The 22,779-nt window shown below is 28.1% G+C and overlaps 1 protein-coding gene across 3 annotated transcripts in view; it reads right to left on the reverse strand.

Annotated features, from left to right (window-relative positions):
* The window catches only part of LOC132917464 (UDP-N-acetylglucosamine--peptide N-acetylglucosaminyltransferase 110 kDa subunit), a 29,097-nt gene that overhangs the window by 464 nt on the left and 5,854 nt on the right, over positions 1–22,779 (reverse strand). For all 3 annotated transcript variants that reach the window (XM_060978212.1, XM_060978213.1, XM_060978214.1), the window contains 13 exons: positions 20,734–20,884; positions 20,429–20,672; positions 20,288–20,356; positions 16,736–16,932; positions 5,425–5,514; positions 5,256–5,361; positions 4,270–5,193; positions 4,050–4,175; positions 3,593–3,979; positions 3,301–3,528; positions 2,973–3,225; positions 2,784–2,907; positions 2,519–2,688 (listed from right to left, as the gene is read on the reverse strand). In XM_060978212.1, coding sequence (XP_060834195.1) covers positions 2,526–2,688; positions 2,784–2,907; positions 2,973–3,225; positions 3,301–3,528; positions 3,593–3,979; positions 4,050–4,175; positions 4,270–5,193; positions 5,256–5,361; positions 5,425–5,514; positions 16,736–16,932; positions 20,288–20,356; positions 20,429–20,672; positions 20,734–20,884 — 3,062 coding nt within the window. In that variant the 3' untranslated portion in view covers positions 2,519–2,525. The remainder of the gene's footprint in view (positions 1–2,518; positions 2,689–2,783; positions 2,908–2,972; positions 3,226–3,300; positions 3,529–3,592; positions 3,980–4,049; positions 4,176–4,269; positions 5,194–5,255; positions 5,362–5,424; positions 5,515–16,735; positions 16,933–20,287; positions 20,357–20,428; positions 20,673–20,733; positions 20,885–22,779) is intronic.

Consider the following 22,779-nt stretch of genomic DNA (forward strand, 5'->3'; position numbering starts at 1 on the left):
TATTACTTAATACTATATAATTCAATTTATTTCATCATATTGATTATAATCAAAAAACAAATAAATCATTCCACTTCTCGCATCGAAGTATGTATATTAATAAAATCATTAATAAATTGAAAAATAAAGACTAAATCAAATGTAAAATACATTTTAAATCATAAAATATGCAATATAAAAATTAAAATATAATTATTTATTAAGTTTTTTTCACAAAACCTATTTCCAAATATGAATTTTATCAAGCAAAACATGAAACTTTAAACAAATATCTAATTAAAATATCTAGACTTAAAAATACATATTATATAATAATTCAATATGTTTCATTATATAATTATTTTAATCAAAAATTTATCATTCCACTTCTCGCATCGAAATGATTTGTTTTTAATAATCATTAACACATTAAACACAATAAAACAGTACATCCATTATTTAATTGTCAAAATATTTGTATTAATAGACTTAAAAAATTCACTTTTAAGTATTAATAAAATAAAATGTTTATTATTAAACTATTGAATAACATAAAAAATAATAACTAAGTTATTTCATTTTTTTCTAAAATTAAGATAAAGTTTGAGATAACATTTTTCCTTCGTACTAACAGATTTCATAATTTTAATTTTAATTCATTTGAATTATCATTCCACTACTTGCATCGCTGTAAGTTTTTAATCATAAATTGTCGTTTGTTTATGGAGATTAGAATATTATTATTCAATACATTTCATATTACAATTATTTTAATCAACAGTTAATCATGCCACTTCTCGCATCGAAATGTATTTTTGTTTAATAATCATTAATGAATTGAATCATAATACATTATAGTTAATCCTTTCCTGATAATTGGTTCCTTCCTCCATATTCAAGTTGTATAACCAATAATTGAATATTAATGAAAACTTTAACATCATTTAAGACATATATCTATCATGGTACCTAATTATTTAATTATCAGCTAAAAATGAAATAATAAATAAGATGTTTATTTGTTTTTTTGAAATTTTAAAATTTTTTCTACGACAATAAACAGATTTCATAAATATTATTTTAATTCATTTGAATTATCATTCCACTACTTGCATCGCTGTCAGTTTTTAATCATAAACTGTCATTTGTTTATGTATATTAAAATATTATTATTCATTACATTTCATAATACAATTATTTTAATCAACAGTTAATCATGCCACTTCTCGCATCGAAATGTATTTTTTGTTTAATAATCATTAATGAATTGAATCATAATACATTATAGTATATCCTTTCCTGATAATTGGTTCCTTCCTTCATACTCAAGTTGTATTGCCAATAATTGAATATTAATGAAAACTTTAACATCATTTAAGACATATATCTATCATGGTACCTAATTATTTAATTATCTACTAAGAAATAAAATGTTTATTTGTTTTTTTGAAATTTTACAAATGTTTCTTAGACAATAAACAGATTTCATAAATATTATTTTAATTCATTTGAATTATCATTCCACTACTTGCATCGCTGTAAGTTTTTAATCATAAACTGTCCTTTGATTATATATATTAGAATATTATTATTCAATTTTCAATACATTTCATAATACAATTATTTTAATCAACAGTTAATCATGCCACTTCTCGCATCGAAATGTATTTTTTGTTTAATAATCATTAATGTATTGAATATTATAATAAATTATGTATAACTTAAAACAGTATAGCTAATCTTTAATTACTAAAAATGTAATATTAATACATACTTTAACATTAATCATTTAATATATAAGTGAATAGTAAAATGTTTAACTATTAACTAAAATAGAAATATTAATTTAGATTTTATATTTAATTTTTTGAAATTAAGAGGGGCTTTTTTTATTTTTCTCTACTCAAACAAAATTTCATAATTTTAATTTTAATTCATTTGAATTATCATTCCACTACTTGCATCGCTGTAAGTTTTTAATCATAAATTTTCGTTTGTTTATGGATATTAGAATATTATTATTCAATACATTTCATTATACAATTATTTTAATCATCAGTTAATCATGCCACTTCTCGCATCGAAATGTATTTTTTGTTTAATAATCATTAATATATTGAGCAAACATCCAACCATTATAAAAAAATAAGTTTTAAATAACTAAAAACCGATACCTAATTGACTGATACCTTATTTATCTCATATGGTTACAATTTAAATCACATGGAATCAATCCACTTCTCGCATCAACATTGTACTTAAATCATTGATATTTTTTTTTAATTTAAAAAATACTTCAATATTATAAAAATATATTCATTCAAAAAAAACTATTGGTTAAATATTATCACATATTAAATTTTAAACACTTATTAATCAAATAGATTTCATAAAAATAACATTCTAATCATCAACTGTCAATCCACTTCTCGCATCGTTAATGAGTTTATTAATAATCATCAACCAATTCAATTTATAAATAATAACTCCAACAAAGTAATACTTATTAAATTATTTGAATTCAAATGTTTAAACTTACAAAATGTTTAATAATTTTCTAAAGAAAGTATATGATCAGGCTTTTCCCCTTTTTGATTCTTATCCCACATTGCTCTGTACAGCCTTTCTAGGCCATTTGTGTATATTGAACAATTAAACAATGGACTTTCAGACCGTGCTCGCCAGACTTCTGCTCTCATAGTTTTCAAACTGAAAAAAGTAATTATTATAAAGAAAATAATTATATAAACATTATAAAAGAATAAAAATATTTATCAAAATAACATTTAAGAATAAACACTCACTATTCCTTATCAGTTCCTAGTCTGATTGCGATGTCTTGATATTCCTCTCTAGTCCGTGCAATAAGCTCAGGACATCCAAGTGTTGCCAGTTGTGACGCAGCTACTCTGGATGCTAATGTCTCTCCTATAGATTTAAAATTATTAAAATGTATAAAAAAAAAAAAAATTATAAATGATCATGTATATTACCTGGCAAGGTAACAACGGGTGTGCCTGTCCATAGTACGTCCATACTGGTAGTATGACCATTACAAAGGGGTGTATCTAAGCATACATCAGCTAACTGTCCCCTACGTACATGTTCTTCTTTTGCAGCAACATTACTGAACAATATACGGCCCGGTTCAATGCCCAGACTGGCAGCTGTGCTCTGAATATGGGTTTCACCAACTGCCGGGAAACGCAGCAACCATAATACAGAATTGGGTACAGCTTTTAAGATCTAAACACAAACAATTTTAAAATACAGAACTAAGTACTAAGGGTAAAAATAAAAATAAGTAAATATCCTCCTTACATTAACCCACATAAGAAGAGTGTTTGGATCTATTTTGTATAATTGATTAAAATTGCAATAGACCACAGCGTCTTCAGGCAAACAATACTGCTGGCGTGTAGTAATAACAATATTTTGTGGTACTTCTTCTCCTGTGGCTGCTTTGTTATTGCCATTGTTAGTTGCTAATCCATTTTGTAATACAACTCCATTTACTGAAGTTTGAGCTTGTCCAGAAGCAATCATAGTCTAATAACAAAACATATATTATAGTTAAGTAAAATATTTCAATTGCTTTTTAAATTTAAATTACTTCAATAGGTGTAGTAGTTGGCAATTCAGCTATTTTAAAATTAACCTCAACAGGTCTAGTCAATTTTGAATCAGTGATTTCAGACATGATCACTTGTTTTATTTCTGTTACATTAGTATTTTCAATAATTGGCGATAAATCTGCAGCATTTATAACAGCCACATTGTCAGCCATGTCTTTTCTACAGGTAACTTTATCACATAAAATAATTCGCTCACTCAAGTGAGGGAACATTTGTTTGTGATCACCGACAAAATATGTATGTGGCATATAAGCCAATTTTTCACTGTACTGAGATGCGAGTTCAATAGGTGATGTAACCATATCAGTAATTAAGTAATCCATAAAGGGAGCTCCACTCGTACCTGGATATCCAAGCCACATGACCTAAAAATTAATTTAATATTATAGTGATACAATTTAATTTAATAACCCTAATAAATATAAATCAATTTACTTGAATTGGAGCAGGACGCAGTGCAAATATTTCATTTCTTGCACCTTTTGTGTATCCATTCATATTCACTAAAATGTGAATACCATCACTATTTATCTTATCAGCAGCTTTTCCATTACAAGGTATCTATAATAGACAAATATGGTAATATATATAAACATGGAACATTATTAAGTTTACAAAATATAAATGTACTTTAATAGAGGATTTTAATTCTTACATTTGATAAATCAATAAAATGCTCTGCTTCTCTAGCGATTTTTGATCTGAAGGTAGTAGTATCATCTGTTGATAAAGCATAACAGAATATTTCAACTTTATCTTTGTTATGAAGACCTGGTATAGATTGCATTAAATGTGAAGTAGGGTGATTTCCAAAATCTGATGACACATATCCAATACGTAAGCGATTGCCAGGAGCCAATTCTTTGGTATAATTGTATGGAGGTTTGTGCAAGACTTGAATTTTTTCTAAACACAGGGCAGCATGTCTTCCAGCAATTGATTTACGAAAGTTGTGAGATAATGGATACAGCATAGAATGATGAGGATGGACAGAAGGCAAACGGTTTTTTTCTAATTGTTCAGCAACGATGCTAACCAATTTCTTCATACGAGCTTCATAATCAGTCCAATCACATACAATTTGTAAGCAATGAGCAAGATTACAATATGCATCGGGAAAGTCTGGTTTTAGCCTCAAAGCAGTTCTATAGGAGGCAATAGCTTCTGGTATATTTCCAGAATCCTTGTGAATAGAAGCCAAATTACTGTGAGCATCAGCAAAAGCAGGGTTAATCTGTATAGCTCTTGAATAACATTGTAGAGCATTCTGAATATCTTGCATTTCTTTGAGAGTGTTTCCCATATTTGAGTAGGCATCTGCAAACGTAGGCTGAATACGAATGGCTTCTTGATAGTGGTTTAAGGCTTCGGTTAATTTTCCTTGTTGTTGAAGAACAGAAGCTAAATTGGAATGAGCAGCAGCAAACTCGGGAAAAACTTCCAGAGCTTTCAAATAGAGCCGAGTTGCCTCTTCTATGTAACCTTGTTCTCGTTTTATATTGGCCAAATTGTTCAGAGAATCTGCGTGTGTTGGACATAGCTTCAAAGCTGTATTGTAGCATTCTTCAGCATCAACAACCTACAATAAATAACATAATAATCAAGCCACTGTAAAACTTAGAAAAAAAATTTATAACATACCTGTCCTTTTTCTTTTAAAGCATTAGCCAAATTACAATAGGCATCGGGAAAGTTGGGTTGCAGCTCTATAGCACGGCGATATGTATCAATAGCTAGATCAATAAGTCTAAAGAATAATAAAAAAAAAAATGTTATTTTTAAGAAATAAACAAATTTTTAGTTTACTCACCCTTGTTCATAATAAACACAAGCCAAATTTCCATGCACAACAGCGTTGTTTGGGCTCAATGCCAGTGCCCGAAGATAAGCAGATACAGACCTGAAACCAAGTTCTATAATTATAATCAGAATCTTTAAGTAGATGAAGCAGTTGCTTCCAAAGATATTTCAATATAATTTAATCACAAGTGATTAGTTTAATATTCAATAAATTGTCAATAATTTTGGTAGTTATTTTCAAAATAAAATTTTACCCATGTAATATAATACATAATGCATACATACATACATACATACATACATATATATATATATATATATATACATAGAAAAAAATATATTAACACTGCAAAAAGTAAGAATACTAGATACAAAAACCCATGAATCCACAAAGTGAATATTACAAATGTAATATACAATAAAGAATTCGTATACGCTCACAAGAAACCGTATATATATATATAATATTGACGTTAGTATAAATTAAATCAAATTCTCAACTGAAAACATACACAAAAATACTTTTATCTTGATAAATCTGCTACTAGAGTTCTATTTTTCTCTGAAAATCATAAATCATTCATACCAAAAGATATCAATTTCGCGATAAGACAATGACAAAAAAAAAAAATTATGATTTTAAAATAGGAAGAAAAATAAAAACTAATAACGTCGAACACACGCACTTCGATTGTTAGCAAAACGGTTTGAAACAAGACTTAGACAAGTGCTGCTTATATAGACTATAAGTAAGTCGTAAGTCACAATAATCTTTAATACATCGCATGTTCCTACTATTCACTTGATTGTTTTGTTATATATGTGCTCATCTGTAAGCACTATACGTATTACCTCCGGAGAGGTTTTAAACAATGTAAACATACTCGCACACCAGTTTACCCTGTCAACAGTCAACATATGTGTACAGTCCGTATCATACGGAACGCTCCATTTCATTATTGCAATCACATACAAATTGTCTTCATTGATTTTAAATTTTTAATGATTTATTAATATTTTAACTAACTGTGAATAATACTATTATATTTAAAAATATAAGGATTAAATGCTACCTACTCTAAAAACGTTAACATATAATATTATATGTTTAAATAGTTTTTTTTTCGTATTTTAGGTATATGTTTAGAGGTTAGATGAACGAAGCAGTAAAGTTTCATCTGTAGTCTATACACTACTCTACTTATCTATACATATAAAGTACAATAAAATAATTTTTGCTTCAGATTATGAAAACTAAAATTTAGGTTATGAAAAAATAATTAATTTAAAAAAAAAATCATATCATTAAAAACAAGATTTGTTAGTATTTAATTCGTATAGGTGATAAAAGCACTTGTTATCCAAACCAAGGTAAAAATGTAGTTTTTTGTTTTATAAAACAAAAATTTTCCGGAGATAATGTATACCATAACATACAAAAGCGGTCGCTCAAATCGATCGCTCCGTATACAAACACCACGTGCATACCGAAATATACCGAATATTATGTTGATTAACGTAGTATATTAATCCTGTATAGTTTTGCGACGTCACGCGAAGTTTAATTTGCTCGGCCTAGAAAGACGACGATGGTGCCCCGTCACCCTGCATACAAAAGCCACTGCGTTTAATGTAGCCGAACGACAACGATTTCGTATACAATATAGTTGACGGGCCAAATAGGGACGGAATATTGTTGTCGGTGTGTAATAATAATATTGTATACTGTGCATTTATGCGTGTGAGTCTCGATTGTCAGGAACAGAATTCCCAGCAGTCGTGCACACGCTGCTGTAATATAGGTCTATATAGGTTATATTATAGTCTTTCGAGAGGGTCGATATTGCCCCGCCGAAGACAACACGACAACAACGCGAATTTAATTTCATCCGATCACATGATATAAAATCGATAAATACATCGGAAGACGAAACGTCGAGAAGTTAAACACGCGTAGTGTCACGAACGAAACTACTTTTAACGGCAGCAGCGTTAAATAAGTCAAAAAAATAAAAAATAAATAAAAAATCGGTTTAGTAAAATTATAACCAAAAATCTTTTTACGTTATTATACCAATTTTTTTTTTTAAATTATGCCGTTCCCGAAAATCGGATTCATTATAATTTATAGTATTTTATATTAAAATATTATTTGAAATCGTTTTTATTATAATTTGCTTTGTGTTTGCATCTAACTTCATAAATTCCATTAAGTTTAAAGCAAATGGGTCGGAGCTCGGAATAAAATTATAGACAATCTGTATCTTTATAATATGTATAATATTATTAGCAGTATCATAGTTTATACTATACATATTTTTCACAGAATAATATTATATTTACCACACCTAAATAAAATTTATTAGATCTTTGAGATGAAATTAATTGAATTAGTAAAACTTGTAGAATTAATATATACAGGTAATACAGTCTACTTGGAAGTATGGTTTATTGAGAGTAACAAACATTTATTACGCATTAGTAATTATTAATTATAACATTATAATTATACTTAGATTATCTGCCGATTTGTTTTTTACATAGCACAATTTTAAGTTATAAATTAATATTTTAAGACAACAATTAGTATGACTTTGGTGACACAAAGTAGATAAATAAACATTATAAAAAAATAATATTCGACAAGACTATACATCAATATCAAATTTCAATAGTATTATTTTATTAGCTATTCGTTTTTTGTTATAGTAATAATTATATACAATAAGATTTTGCAGAATTGATGATGTTAATGAATAACGATATTCAATCGAAGTATATTTTAGGTTTAAATTAAACACAATTGTTAATACACCATTAACCAAGTACTAAAAATCATAAAATTAAATTTATTAATCAATTATGATTTATAAAATAAAATTTAATTTTTTTAATACCTAAATTTAAATAAATTTACTTTTTTATATTTTGTAATTTAATAATTATTTAATTCTTGGTAATTTTATCCTGATAACATTTAAATCATATTTCCACATTTAACTTTATTGTGTTTTTTTTTTATTTTTTAAAGTAATTGATCGATATTTAGCTTATGATTGACACTATATACAGAACTGTCTTTTTTAATTTATTTTTTAGTATTTGCTTTATATGTTTTTAATGTATTTGATATATTTTTCGCATTCAAAGTTTCAAAAAGTATTTGTTTAACATAATACTAGAACTAAATGTCTAAATAAAAATGTTTAGTATTTTATTTACTTTATATTTGCTTACTCACATAGAATCTAACGACTGTGGTGGTACACAACACAAATAAAACATTTAACATAATATAAACACTGTGTATAATTTTTAAATAAGGAGAAATAAATTATAAAGTAATAATAATAAATATTATACAACTTTAAACTACTAAATAAATAAACACAAAATGTATTTATAATATTGCTTACAAATTATTATAGAAAAATCGCATAAAATATATTAATATTTTAAAAGTTCAATTTTAATTAATACGAACAACGTTAAAAACAATAATTACTATGAAATCAACGGTCAAATAACTGCAGAATTAATAAATACTAATAAAATGTCTTATATTAAACACCAAACAGATATAACAAATGCTTTAAACTATATATTATATTGATTTCCGTAAACACATGTTTCGAAAATTAAATAGTTATATTAGTATTATTATATTATTTAGTATAACTGTATTATATAATTGAAATGTTTTAGTTCAATAAACACGCAATAATCGAACAACACGAACAATTTAATGATAACGTTACGGATTTGTGAATATTTAAGTTAGTGTATACATGAAAATCTATCGATTGTATACTGTTATTTAGGTACAATTATGTTTTGGATAAAATTTTGATCTTAAAAAAAAATAAAAATATAAAATGATGTACCCGATATCATAAATGTTGAAACTTTTAAATATATTATACAAAGAATGGAAAACGGAAGAAAATAATAAAAAAAAGTCCTAAGTAAAGAAACTGTCAGTTTTCTACAACATTATTTGATACAAAATATTATTCAGTATTCATGAGCCGGTGTTTAGTTAGGTTTAGGTATATTAATACCTACTAGTAAACTATATTTTATTGTCAAAAGAAAATACCTCGAAAAAATCGAATTTTAGTTACAAAATGTAAAACTTTATGTATAATAACACAATGGCAATGAGAATAGAAATAAAAATATGACTTGATGTCAATATTGTATTAATAATAAAAAACTTCATCTTCGTAATCGTATATTGTTTATAGAATATAACTTATAAACTACTTAGCACAAGTTATATGGTTTATAGTTTATATATTATACTAGACAATGATATTATAGTATCACATAATATATTATGAATACATACAAATTAAAATAATAGTATTATGGGCCTTATTCTAAGGAGGTTTCTCTATTGCTCAATTAAATAGAATATTGAATAGTGATAGTATAATATACTAGAACTAGATGATTTTTAAAATTAACAAATTTATATTTATTAATATTGTTATATAGAATGATGTTATACCTTAAGTTAGTTACAATATATACGATTAAAATCAATAAGAATTAGATCAATATATAAGATTATAATGATTATTATTTTATTCCAAGTGCTTAAATCTGTGGTTAACTGCACTTTTGACATTTGCTACTACCATGCCCATTAGAATAATACGGATGTATGGAAGAATATTACCACCTATAATAAGTATTAAGTAATAATATACGCAATAATAGCACTGCGGTGTTTGTAATACTATCAAAAAAGTAGTAAGACTGTACTGCGAGTGTTAAAACATAAAATGCTTACACTTTTATAATATATTTTGTACTTGTACTTTGAGTAAAATTAGTAGAATTAAAATTTCAAATACCAATGAAAGAATTACAACAAAATTCGACAAATTTCAGTGGTCTATCAATACGAAAACTTAACAAGATTATTAATAATCAATAAATCAATAAAATGTTTTGTTGTAACACGTGGAAATAATATAATCAAAATCGTAACCTTCAGACTGCCAGAGTTTGAGAAATTATTATATGATACATATATTATTTTATTCCCTCAGGGTTTATGCAGATAGTAATATATATATTTTATTTCCATTTATAAACTGTGAATAGGAAGAAAGAAATGCGATGCATTAAACAAGTCATATTTTGCACATGACAGATAATATTTACGGACACAATACGAAATAATTGATGGATTATAATTTATAACCAATATAGTTAATGGAATTATTAAATAAATCATGAATATAAAATAGTAAAAATATTCGATTAAAAAAACTAAAATGTTATTAAAATTTCCCGAAGTTAACAACCTTGTTTGTTAAAAATTGGAATAAATAATCTAAAATAAAAGCTATAAGAAGGAAATTTATTTAAATCATTAAAAAAACGGAACGTATGTTGTAGGATGTTAAAAATAAATACCAGTCACTTTCTTTGTCCAGATATATTATGCGAATATTAATATTTGAAAAACAATTGTAGAGAGGAGCTCATTTATAATATGACGTTAATTCTGTTTAAATTATTATTGTAGTTGTTTGAAACAGGACAAGCGTTATAATAGCTTAATACGCATTTGATGTAATCCTTTTAAGCGATATAAAGGGTAATACTATATACATTTTGTAGAACAGTTCTTCACGAATAAAAATACTTCTACAGCATACACGCAAAATGACGACATAACCTTGGCCGGACTCTAGTACACATTGCTATTCAGTATTCTTATTTCTTATAATATTATATACTCGTAGGTACATCGTCAAAAGAGAGGAATAACATTTTCCAAAAAGTTTATATTTAGATAAAACCCTGGCGCGTGTCCAGGCAGTTAACGAAATTCAAAACGTTACTACGGTGAGCGACTCAACTAAATTAATATTATGCTTATTTTACGTATGTATATATAATTATAAATTTATGGTTTTGAAAACTTTTGATCCTGTACAAGTCATGAATAAAACAGTAAACAAGAACACGCCGCCGCTACTTTCTATTTAAAGTTTTAATCTATTAATCGGAAGTTACACACGAAATCCCACCGCCACCACACCAAGCTGTACACAACAGCGCTACGCGCGGGGGTATATATCAAGGTTCGTGAAATTCCTCTGGAGATATTAATAAATGAATTTTGCGAACGGAAAGTTAATATCGAAAATGATTGCTTTCATACATACATATTACATATATACACATTTTACTGCGAAAAAATAAAACATATTATAAAATAGAAACTGGCTATACGATACGAGACGTGCAATATTGTACGGAAAACGGGACGCACGTGCATGCACGCACGAAAGTTCGACAAAGATGACCACAGGCGGCGGCGGGGCTCGTTAATGTCACCGACACAACAACACAGTAGCCGCACTAGTCCTGCAGCGGGGGCTTTTCCCTGGGGACAAAAGACCAACGACGCCAAAGGTATAATAAACTGTAAATACGTGTGAATGTGTGTGTGTGTTCAAGTGTATAGGTCCTTCGCCTCTACAGTAGTGACTAGCCGAAACCCTTCAAAAATAAATCAATTCCGTTCATTCAACGGTTCAAAAAGTGACGACGGGTCGAGACGAGGAAATTAAAATCGCGATATAATTATATTTTCTCGCTGTTATTCGGTTTTTGGTTCAATTCGCCAAGCCTGGGACGGAAAAATAAAATGTGGCACCACAATAATCGTTTGGACTTCTGGTCGAAAAACGCAATGCGTACAATATTATAGATGCTTAGGGTTTTAATATTATTATCTCGTACTGCACATCTAGTCAAATAACGCCAATCTCCTCCGCCCATTCCACCCCCTTAATCCCGCCGTTCGAAACCCATCATCAAGACTTAGCTAGTCTTTTAATTACGAGTAGGGTTAAGTAATCGGGGAAGGGAGATGGAAGACAAATTCTTTTATTTTAGAAGAGATGGGTTTTTGTATTAATTCAAATCTAGTCATTTACACTTACTACGATACATAATAGGTAGTACAAAACCTAGCCCAAGTCATGGCAGCCGCCAATATCATTAACACTCAAAAGCACTATTCCGCACTCTACTACAAGTAATATTATAATAATGTAGCGATGTAAGGACAAAATATAAACAGATCAGATTTCTAAACCTAAATGGGAGTCAAAATTATACATAACTATAATATTATCACATAACCCAAACTTTTCGTCCCGGAATACAAGGTAGACACCCCACCTTATAAAATCAAATTGTATTTTATATTTTATTGTCGATTGAAAGTATACATGTATAATACTGAATAATTTGAAATACGCATGGCGGACAAAAAGGTGTTATACAAATATTTGACTATAAGGTTCTCGTCGCGAAAAAAAACGATTTTTTTTTCCTCGGCAAGAGCCCCGAACACCGGACGACCTCACCGCCCCCTCACAAAAACGTGTCACTGCAGCGGTGATTAATGTGTACGTTACATACATTATTATTATTATTATTATTATTATCATGATAACGAATAACGATGCTGTCCTGTGTACCTTTTCATCCACCGTTTAATGACGCCCAGACATCCGTCGGCCGGGGCGTCCCGGAGCGCAGCGGACAACCGCGACTCGTCATACCTCCGCTGCTCGTCGGGCGGCAGTATCGTTATGATGGTGTACACGACGATGCACTGATAGTCCATTGCGCACCACCGCGGTACGAGATTTGCCTCGCCGGCGGAGTACTACAACAACGGACATGCACCGCGGCCACGGTACCCCGACGGGATGGATGGGAGGAGGTACGGACACGCGGTCCTCGGACTACTGTATAATATATAAATATATATTACGAATTATTACGCGCGATACTCGCCAAAAACGACGGCCTTCGGTGTCTAGCGCGCGCGAAAAACGGTCGTTATAATAATGTACGCGCGCGCGGTCGCGGCCGCCGCGACCGTAAGAAAGGCACGCGGCGAACGCGACTCGCGACTGTACAGAGACGACACGGACAGACGGCGCCAACTTTGTATAATATCGTTGTATCTCTCTCTGGACGCTCCCGCACGACGAGGCATGAGCGCGAGTGCGCGCGCGACGCCGAGCAACAGGCGGCCGCGACGGTGGCGCGCCGTGCTCAGCCGTCGTCGCCATGGCGATGTCGTCGAATACACTGCATACTTGTATGTTATATACGTATAAGGAGGACGCAAAGCTCGTGCATGTCGTGTCGAAGGGTTCGTCACAGTGCTCGAGGCGGTGGACGGACGGGTACGGTTCGATCTCTGGCGGGGATTTTTTTTCTCTGCACTCGCTCACCGACCATTTCCATTCAATACATAATAATAATAATAATAATAAAAACGTATACTTTATCGTTGTCACAGCCTTCGTCGCCAATCGCTGTCTCGACGCATTATATTACGTATATATACAGAAATACAGCAGAATCCGCATTTTACACACCAATATAGAATATAAAATATAAACCACCGACGTATACCTATATAAAATTAAATTCATATTGTGATCGCGGCACACAGCCCTATCGTTTGTAAAAAAAAAAATTGCTTCGTTTTCACTATGAAGCCCGCAGTCGCTGTTGCAGGTGTAGGGTAAGGTAACCAACCTACATATTACTACACGCATATTTCATGCAATACAAGTTTACACACAACGTTTCGAATATTATGCCGTTTAAAAACAATATTATTATATAGTATTGTAATAGGACACTGTACGATCATATAATAGAAAAAATAAAACACTATAAGGTTTATTTTTTTCATAATTATTATTATATATTTATGTAAGCACAGGCTATATAGTTAAGTTATGGATTTAAAACAGAAATAATATACAGATAAATACTTTTAGAAACTAGAAATTATAAACAATTAAGACCATTGATTGTAAAGATATAATATTATAATCCATTCTATTATTTTACCAACGTCCAACACTTAAACTTAATATTATGGTATAGAATAACATATTATATCGTATAAGAGGAAGACTTACTATAAAGCACGCTTGCAGTTGTTTTAAAGATAAAAAGAAATTTCACTATCCCGAAATTACGCATTATTAAATAATCATCACACTTATAAAGTAAATAATCCCGATGTACAGGATAATTCACCAAGCATGTTCCTCCTAATTTTTCCTTATAAAATATATTTATTCAAATTCTGGTTTTTGGAGTATTTAAATATTATATTAAAAAATTTAATTTATTTTATACCATTCTAAGGAATATCCTCGGTAAATTTTATGTTTTTAATGAAAACCAACCATTTTTTACTGTAAATTGCTAAATAGATAATATTTTTGAAAATTATGATGCTATCTAAATCAAAATTCGAACAAGTAGATTTGGAGTTGTTAAATTATATATCTTATTATATATCTAATACAAATTAGTACTATATTTCAAATTATAAAATTATAATAAATCAACTATTATTTTACTATAAAATTAATACAGCTCCAATGCTATCTTCCAAACAAAGTTGAATAATTCTAAAACTATACTCATTCAAATTTCAATTTAGAATAAATTGATAATAATTACTTCAGAAATTATTGCACCAAAAATGATGGGAATGTGGATTTATTATCAAAAATATGAAATAAAAATATATTATGAAGAATAAATCGATCAACGCCTACTCTCGTTTCACACAGGTTACAAAATAAAATAATTCCATTTCGCCATATAATCTAGAATCTAGATGACGTAAGTTTTTATCATATATTCATATAATTATTCACTTTTATATCACGTATCGAAAAAAAGACTGGTGAAATCTGCAAAAGTTTAAATTACACTCTTTCAACAACAAAAAATAGTAATTAAAAAAAGGAAAAAATCTAATATTCTGTACATAATTAAGCTTTTACTGCTAGTTGATGAATTCAACAACTACTGAATCAACTTTTTATTTAAATAACAGCAAAAGAAAAACAACAAAATCTGGGCGTTCTAATTACTTTTCTACTTTTCTGATTGTTAAGTTTATTAATTATGAAAGTATAAACGCAAATAATATAATACAATCAGTTAATTTTTGAAGTACAAGGAACATAAAATATGTAACTAATGTATAAAAACAATTGTATTAGGTAGTTTTTATAAATGATTAATTTATGGGGGAGGGTAGATGTGTACTTATAGTTTCATTAATGTATCTTTTATTCTTTATATGAATAGTATTATATACAAATTCTAAGTTATATATAAGTATATTGTAAACCATAAAATTAAGTAAAAAATAAATTTTCTAAACGCTAGATATAATACGAATAAATAGGCACATAATACTTTATGCATAACATATTAATTATAAAATGTACAATTTCCGCTAGTCGTCAGTATTAAATCAAAAACTGTAGATATATGGATAGAGCCTGTAGTTACTATAGTAACGGCCAAATGTTCAATAGGGGTTCTCAAAATACATACATTTAAAATAATATATTTACGTAAAAATAATTAGAATTTAGTTTTTCGCAACTTGATAATCACTGAAATGATGAAATTTATAACAAAATAAATAATTCTCGAGAAATAGATAAATGTTATACAATTAATATTTCTGCGAATTCTACATTGGACATTTGAGTATAAATACAAAATATAAATTAAATTTGTTTTATAAAATGAACTGAACTTCTCGTTTTTGAGTAAAATAGAAACATTTTCAATTTAATTTGTTTATCTATATTATGGTATTGAATACAATTCAAGTTAAAATTTAAAATAGATACATCTATCGTACATTCATACAAGTTCATTTACAATATACTTAATAAAAATTGTATTTATATATTGTACATATTATTTCAGTGATATTGATATATGGCAAACAAAATAAAAATGCGCCTAAATTAATTTAAGGGGGAAGGGGGAATGCGATTTTTGAAAATTTACAAGGGGACGTAGGACGATGAAAAAAGTTGGGAACCACAGTATTATTCTATTTAAAATAGTAAATAGTAATCAACACGACAGGATTAAGCATATTTTTTATCCTTGGCAAAATATAAAATTAGTGCCCTTTTATAATTCAGCTCCTTATATTTTATCACTGTTATTTAGTAATTCAGCGTCCCCTCGACCAAGACTTCCGGAGCAAGTGCCCCCCCCCAACTAGATCCCCGGCATTGGTTATACAACATAATTATGTAAAATAGACTTCTCATATCTTTGAATTCACGAGTAATACATCAAACAAGAATTTCCAGGTCTTAAATATTTTCTTAAAATTTAAATATTAGAAAATTATTTAATGCATTTTTTAACAGTAAATATATATAACATATTATATTATAAAATTAAAGTAATAAACTCCTTACCTATCAAATATCCTTGATTCTTTTAGAACATTCCCAAGATTTATGTATGCATCCAAAAAGTTAGGATCCAAAGCAACAGCTTTCTCAAAATGATGAATAGCTAACCATATTTCATTCAGAGAGTTGAATACACATCCAAGATTGCTCCAAGCAACAGCAAAGTCTGGTCTAGTTTCAATTGCTTTCAAATAACATGACTGTAAATACAAAATATAAATGGATCCCAGAGGAAATTCAAGGAAAGGAATAAAAAAAAAAAACAATTAATAATAAGCAATAGCTGTGTCTTATAGTTTAAGTGTAAACGGAAAACAGATAGAAAAAAGTGTTATGTACAAATTCCTCTCCAAAAAGTTTTTAAAAAGTTGGGAAAGCGCAGAAGAAGACATGTAATATGCCAGTCTAAACAAAGACTAAAAATTGTCTGTGAAGGCTGCTAAAATAATTTTACAAGGGAAACTTGTTTAAACAATTACAGTTTTCTTTATCTAAGAAAGGAGGCATTTATAATAATTTTAACAGCCAGCAGACAAAACGCGCAACTACGCTGCAACATAATACGACCAAAAAATATTCTGATATTTTTGAAATCGTACTATGCTTATAAAGGGACCTAAACGCGCTTAAGCCATACTTTATATTTTATATTTTAACACAATAGAAGTGTTAGGAGAGAAAATGTACACTAGCGCGCATGCTTCGTCTTTAACTTCGCATTCCTTGACACATTCCTATAAACAAAAACAAAAAATGCACTTGTTAAGAAAAAAAAATCCTAACATCTAATACATTTGCCCACTTCAATTGGAGAAAATCATGACTATTGACAACTTAATATTAAGTATACATATAGTGTACTCATCACAACATTTTTAAATATCATAATTTTCTCAAAGAAGTAATGAAGAATTATGATATTAGAACAAAAATAAAATAAATTTTTGGCCCTTTTTGTAAAAACCGGCATTGACACCGTTGACATGAACATTGTTACGAGAGTGTGAGGCGAGTGGTTACCAATAAATTTAGTACTTTTGGTGTAATTTCCCGTTTACAAAATTTGATTTTAAGAGGTGTGAATTACTTTGTACCTATTAATGTATGAGGTGGTAGCTATTCAGGAAATAGGAACACACTCGCCGTACATCCTCATCAACTAAATACACAACATTTTCGTATCATGGACCTAGATAAATTGACGGATGGTACCTGAAATTAAAAAAAAAAAATCCGAATGATATTAGTATGCACTGCTTGTTCTTAATATATATGTATAAGAAAAACTGAGTTCCTTTCACGAAAAATAATTATTAGAATTTCGAATTTAGAAAAAATATAGTTTCATTGAAATTGTTGATATGAAATTTAATTAAAATATTAAATTTAACTACAAGACTGTATTCATTCAGATGAAAAAAATTGTCTCATTACTTCTTATTGTAAAATAAATTTTAAATGTAAAATTTAAAATTGAACAACAAAAGCAGTGTTATAAATAATAAGTTTAAAGTGTTTAAACAAATAGTATAAGTATTTTAAATTTTTAATGTTTAAAATGAGTACTAAATACAGCCTTGAAAGAATACTTTCTCGATCAAAAACCCGCACTCAAATGTTTTTGAAAATGAATGGAATCTATGCATTAAATGTAATAAACTTTTTTTCACACAAACAAGAAATTAAGACTAAATAGAATTGATTTTAAGAGAATATAATTATTAGATGATAAAATTCCCAGATCGAGAAAGTGGCAAAGATTTGTTTTAATTACTTACCATCAATAATAAGGAAGGCAGGGTTGTCCATCACTTTTTGAAACCAAGAAAACAGTTTGGAAAAAAAATTAAAAGAAATTTCAGGAAAGTGGATGAAAGATGAAAAACAACGAAAGGTACATTGGTAACTTTTTGTTGTAGATCGGCGCATTGAAAACTTTTAACGAAATCTCATCAACTAGATGAATCAAAGTTATTGATATGTCTATCTATTGTAAAGACTTAAGATAACAATAAAATATGGATATTGTAAGTTCAAAATTGTTTTTATATAAAAATAACTACAATAATCTTAGTAATACTATGGATTTAGGGACGAAATATTTAGCAAACTCACATTTCTTTCGAATACTTGTATTATAAATTAATAACCAATGAAAATTTAAAATTTAATATTTAATATTTCAACAGTTATCGAATATATGATCATGTTTTTAAGTAATAATTAATAACACATCTATAATTTTTATCTGTTATCAAACCATTTCGATAATAATTTAATGATTTATTTTCTTAACTAATGTATTCATTATGTGTTATATATTTGATTGCCATTAAAAAATTGTACACTATATATTATATAATATACATGCAACAATCAATTAAAATACTATAATATATTAAAACCAATTTACTGAAATTGTGAGAAAACCTAGTCATTTAAAATTTTTAAAAAATAATAAAAAACAAACAAAATTTATAAGTGAACATATTGAATTCCACATGATCAGATTACTAAGATTACTATAGATTCGGAAATGGTTTTAAATAAATATGTAATTAAAATTATTATCAAATATTAAATTAATTAATAAATTTGATAAGTATATAAAAAAAATAATAATTCTCATTGCTTTACAATAGATTTAATGTAAATAGAAACAAACTTAGTTAGGTTAAATGCTGAGTAAAATTTACTCCATAAAAATTAAAAGACAGCTATTGGATATTCATCACCAAAAACACATAGGTTTCAATACTTAATCTGTTATTTATTTCTAATGTAAGGAATTTGAAGTTCTTTATTTAACTTTAAGTGATTACATCATTTATCGGCCATGATGAAAAATTAAATAATTACGTAGGTGTTAATTATAAATGAAACAAATACAGATTAAACATTGCAAACTAGTGCTTTATCTATATTCACAGAATACAATGAAAAAAATCAAATGCTCATGTTAAAAAAATTAATGGTTTATATAATAGTAGGTAAAAAAGGAAAATTATGAATTAAATTTATATGAAATTTCAAAAAATCTTAATTTTTTTAAACCAAACATTTAATTTCTTTCCGCGCGAAAATAAAAATATGCAAGCGCCGCGCACGTCAGTTGAATCATTATGTAGGTTTTTAAAAACCATCAAATTTAAAATTATAATAAATGACAATTATGAAAATAACTATTCATAAGATTTTACATAACTATATTAATAAAAAAAAAAAACATACATAATGATTAAAACTGAAATTCCGCAAACAACCAAAAAAAATACATTATTGTTCACGGAATAAAATTATTTTGATAATACTGAACATTTTGAACCAATCAATGAAGAATAATAAAGCCACAGCTAACAAAATTCATTCATTCTTTTGTTTCAAAAAATTCGGTCATTATTCGCGCAATAGATGAAATCCAATAGCGGTCTTGAGATGTTAAAATAAAAAAAAAACTATTATTCAGAAAAATGTATACTATTTTTTATCAGTGACCAATCTACAACAGAACACCTGAAAAATTAATTAAGCAATACAATTAGTATATGGCATTACCTTAGCCTCGTCCAATCTGCCTAATGCTTTCAACAAATTTCCAAGATCGCTCCGAACACAATACAATTCCTAAATAAATGAAATGTATTAATTATTTATTTTATACAAGAAATAAAAGTTCAAATTAAAATTAAAACTTACCGGGTTATACTGTAATGCTGTAACATATGCTTGAACTGCTTGTTCCATATCACCTGCAGCTACTAGAGCAGCAGCTAGATTTATGTAACCATCAATGAAATCTGGCTTCAAACGTACAGCATGACGATAATTATCAAGTGCATCTTGAAGTTGTCCACGTTCTTTGAAAACATTTCCTAAATTACTGTAAGCTTCAGCTAGTAATGGATTATGTTTAATAGCCATTGAAGAAAACTGAGCAGATCTAAAGGAAAATTAAAAAAATTAAAAAACAAAGTTTATATATAAATTAACAGTAAACTAACTTATCTAAACGTCTGCATTGGAAATGAATTGATGATAAAAGTAATAGTACACCAGTATTATTAGGTTCTTGACGCCAGAGCTGCATACAGTGTCTTTCGGAGCTTTCATAATCTCCAGATTGGTATTCTCTATGTGCTAATTCTAATAAACCTGTAAAAAATAAGATAATTAGATTTAAAAATTACTTTAGTAATATTCTACCTAAACATAAATTATAAATGTCATTCACTATTGAGTAATTCAAATAATAAGTAAAATATAATTACTGCATAAATTACATTCAAGTACCTAGTTGTTACTAAACATTGTATGTGAAAAATTGGGGATAATGTATGAGTTGAATAGGTTCAAGTACTTAGGATTGGTGGTTTTAAATATGAGATCAAAAATAGAAATTAAAGAAAATCATCAGATATCTTGTGTAGCAAGAGGATATTGTTAAAATTAAGATAGATTCAATAAAGCAGTTATGAAGCCTGTCATATTGTATGGATTAAAATGTTTGGCATTAGACAATAAAACAGAACAAAGATGAAAATGCTAACGTGAATGATGTGTAATGTGTAGTATGATTAATGTGAATAGAATAATAAGTTAATACATTAGGGGTAGTCTAAGAGTGGACAATGAGACCAATAAGTTGAGATATTTGGTCATGTTATGAGAAGAAATGATTCAGAGACTGTGAAAGTAGTTATGGAAATTAATGTAGAAGGAATAAAAGAAGAGGAAGAACAAAGAATCGAGGCATAGACAGAATAATGAATAACATGAAAATATATGGTATGAGTAATGAAAAGGTGCAAGGATAGAGTCATGGATAGAGAATGGTAATGAAGAACAAGGGTGGCTAACACAATATAATTAGAAGCAAAGGGTAAAAAATAAATCAGAAATCTACATTTGTTTTACTATTAATCGTACTTGAAACATTAACATGGAAGGTCTTAATCTAATTTAATCACAGTTTACTTAATTTTATTTTATTTTTAATGATAAGATGATTTCATAAACAACAACTATAAATTTATAACAAATTGTATTATTGTATCATGTCACATTTTTATTAAATTATCTAGTATCTGTTGATTCTATTGTCTATACATAATAGTATATTTAAACTAAACAAATCTCTATTATAAGCAGGCGCATAGCTAGAAATTTCTAGGGGGGGGGGGGGTGTTATTCAAAATTAATTGTAAAAATTACACACACAAAATTGATAACATGATGCATCTTTATCTTGATAAAAAAATATTAAGTATAAAATGGCTGAGGGGGGGTGTTATTACACCTGTAACACCCGCCCTGGCTACGCACCTGATTATAAGGGTACCAGGGAGGTTAGAATAAAGATAATTTGGTCTAAAGCATTTTATTGTAGGTATAAATTTAATTATGTTTACGGAAGTACCAAAGTATAAGCTGATACTAATCTTTTTTTATTACACTTCAAAATTCTAACCACTATCTTTAAATTGTAAATTTATTGGTATTGATTAATCAATAGATATCAAAAAACATAAACGAGCTTAAGTTTTTAAATAATATGTTAATGACTTTCAACAAACTTGCTGCAATAATAAAATAATTTGAATAATAAGTTGCATAATCAATAACTATATACAATTAGCTTTCACTAATAAAATAACACTGTTAACGACCAAATTGAAGTCCTAATCACAACCTTGTAACAAACTACTTACTATTTATTATATATAAATAGCCTTAATATTATTACTTTTGAAAAAATTATTGGCTATCATTTCACAATAACTAAGATTAAGATCATAAATAAATTTGTTCTTCAATACACGAGAAAAATTAAACATTAATAAGTAATAACAATGATAAATATAAATTTGGTTTAAATCATTGCCTAGATATATATCTTGTACATTTGTAAATGTTAAGGTTCTGAAACGTTAGTAGGTACTCAGTATTAAATACTTAAAATGGAATTGTGTAGATGCAGCAATAATATTATTGTGCCTTATGCACTCAGTTAGGTAAGTCAGGAATAGAGCGTAAAAAGTAAAAACGTT

The sequence above is a fragment of the Rhopalosiphum padi genome, chromosome 1 (assembly GCF_020882245.1).
Source record: "Rhopalosiphum padi isolate XX-2018 chromosome 1, ASM2088224v1, whole genome shotgun sequence".
In the NCBI taxonomy this organism is placed as follows: Eukaryota; Metazoa; Arthropoda; class Insecta; order Hemiptera; family Aphididae; genus Rhopalosiphum; species Rhopalosiphum padi.